Source organism: Montipora capricornis, chromosome 2 (genome assembly GCF_036669925.1).
Source record: "Montipora capricornis isolate CH-2021 chromosome 2, ASM3666992v2, whole genome shotgun sequence".
NCBI lineage: Eukaryota > Metazoa > Cnidaria > Anthozoa > Scleractinia > Acroporidae > Montipora > Montipora capricornis.
In genome coordinates, this window is record NC_090884.1 from 33,455,767 (window position 1) to 33,457,243 (window position 1,477).

The window sequence follows — 1,477 nt, forward strand, 5'->3', positions numbered from 1 at the left end:
ATGTCACAAGAGGAAGAATGTGCTGTTGCTGACTTCAATAGAGGATTGAACTTTGATGGACATAACTATGAGGTGCGACTACCATGGAAACGGGATCCTCCAAAGCTAGAAAGTAATTATGCACAAGCTTTGAGACGCCTGGAAAGTGTTGAAAGAAAGTTAAGGCAAGACCCTGTGAAAGCTAAGGCTTACAAAACAGCGATCAACGAATATGTAGAGAAAGGTTTTGCAGAGGAAGTACCTGATCAGAGTGATGACAATGGAACTGTGCGGTACTTACCACATCATGCTGTATTTCGTGATGACAAAAGAACGACAAAATGCACAATCGTATTTGATGGTTCCGCACGAGAAGGAGGTGATGCTTCCCTTAACGATTGTATTCTTCCTGGTCCTCCTTTACAGTCGAACCTTGCATCTGTACTGATTCGATTTAGAACACACAAAATTGGTCTCATAGCAGACATTGAAAAGATGTTTCTGCAAGTCAAACTAGCACCAGAGGACAGAGATGTTCACCGCTACCTGTGGAGAGATTTACAGCCTAACGAAGCACCAAAGGTGTACAGAATGCAGAGATTGACTTTCGGTGTGAACGCAAGTCCTTTCCTTGCAATTGCTACAGTCCACGCTCAGGTAAACAAATACAAAGAAATGTCCCCGTATGCAGTAGAAAAAATTTTACAAAATATGTATGTCGATGACTGCCTGACAGGAGCCGATACAGTAGATTCAACTTTGAAGCTTCAACAAGAATTGTCAGAAATTATGATGACAGCGGCATTCAATTTGACCAAGTGGGCAAGTAACTCAGAGCTAGTAATGGATGCTATTGACCCAGCTAAAAGAGCCTCATCGCCATTCGTGGAGTTCAATTCGAGCGACCCCCTAAAAGCACTTCGCGTGTCATGGGACTTGAACTCTGACCACTTTAGATTCCTCGCACCGAGTAGAATCATCTAATCCCATGATCTAATGTCAAAGAGAAGTCTACTTAGTCTGGCGTCGAAAACGTTTGCCCCACTGGGACTGATATCACCCTTCACTGTTAGAGCCAAAATCCTTTTCCAAGAGTTGTGGTTGAAAGGATTACAGTGGGATGACCCGTTAGATAGCGACACTAAAGCAAAGTGGTTAAGTTGGAAGTCCGAGTCGTTGCAGCTAAAAGATGTGACTATCCCTCGATGCTTCGGAAATGGTATTACGCAAGACTCTGTGGTAGAGGTGCATGGTTTTGGAGATTCTTCCCCCAAGGCGTATGGAGCAGCAGTGTACATTCGAATAAGAGACAAGCAAGACAATGTATCCTCACAGCTGGTAATATCGAAGTCCAGAGTCGAACCCATTAAGAAGGTGTCACTTCCAAGGCTGGAACTTTTAGCAGCAGTTGTAAATGCCAGGTTGCTAAAATTTGTTGTAGGGGCTTTGCCAATGAAGGTGGCTAGGGTTGTGTGTTGGTCAGATAGTATGGTGGCAC

At 43.9% G+C, this 1,477-nt stretch overlaps 2 protein-coding genes across 2 annotated transcripts in view; both read left to right on the plus strand.

Annotated features, from left to right (window-relative positions):
* On the plus strand, positions 1-963 carry LOC138037185 (uncharacterized). The gene has a single exon (XM_068883169.1). It carries the CDS (start codon positions 1-3, stop codon positions 961-963), a length of 963 nt encoding a protein of 320 aa, XP_068739270.1.
* Positions 964-975: 12 nt separating this feature from the next.
* Positions 976-1,477, plus strand: part of LOC138037186 (uncharacterized) — a 1,428-nt gene continuing 926 nt past the window's right edge. The window contains exon 1 of the mRNA XM_068883170.1: positions 976-1,477. This exon is cut by the window's right edge and continues 926 nt beyond it. Coding sequence (XP_068739271.1) covers positions 976-1,477 — 502 coding nt within the window.

What these genes read in the sequence shown, in the direction of transcription:
- LOC138037185 (XM_068883169.1), top strand. Translation starts at nt 1, where the DNA reads ATGTCACAAGAGGAAGAATGTGCTGTTGCTGACTTCAATAGAGGATTG.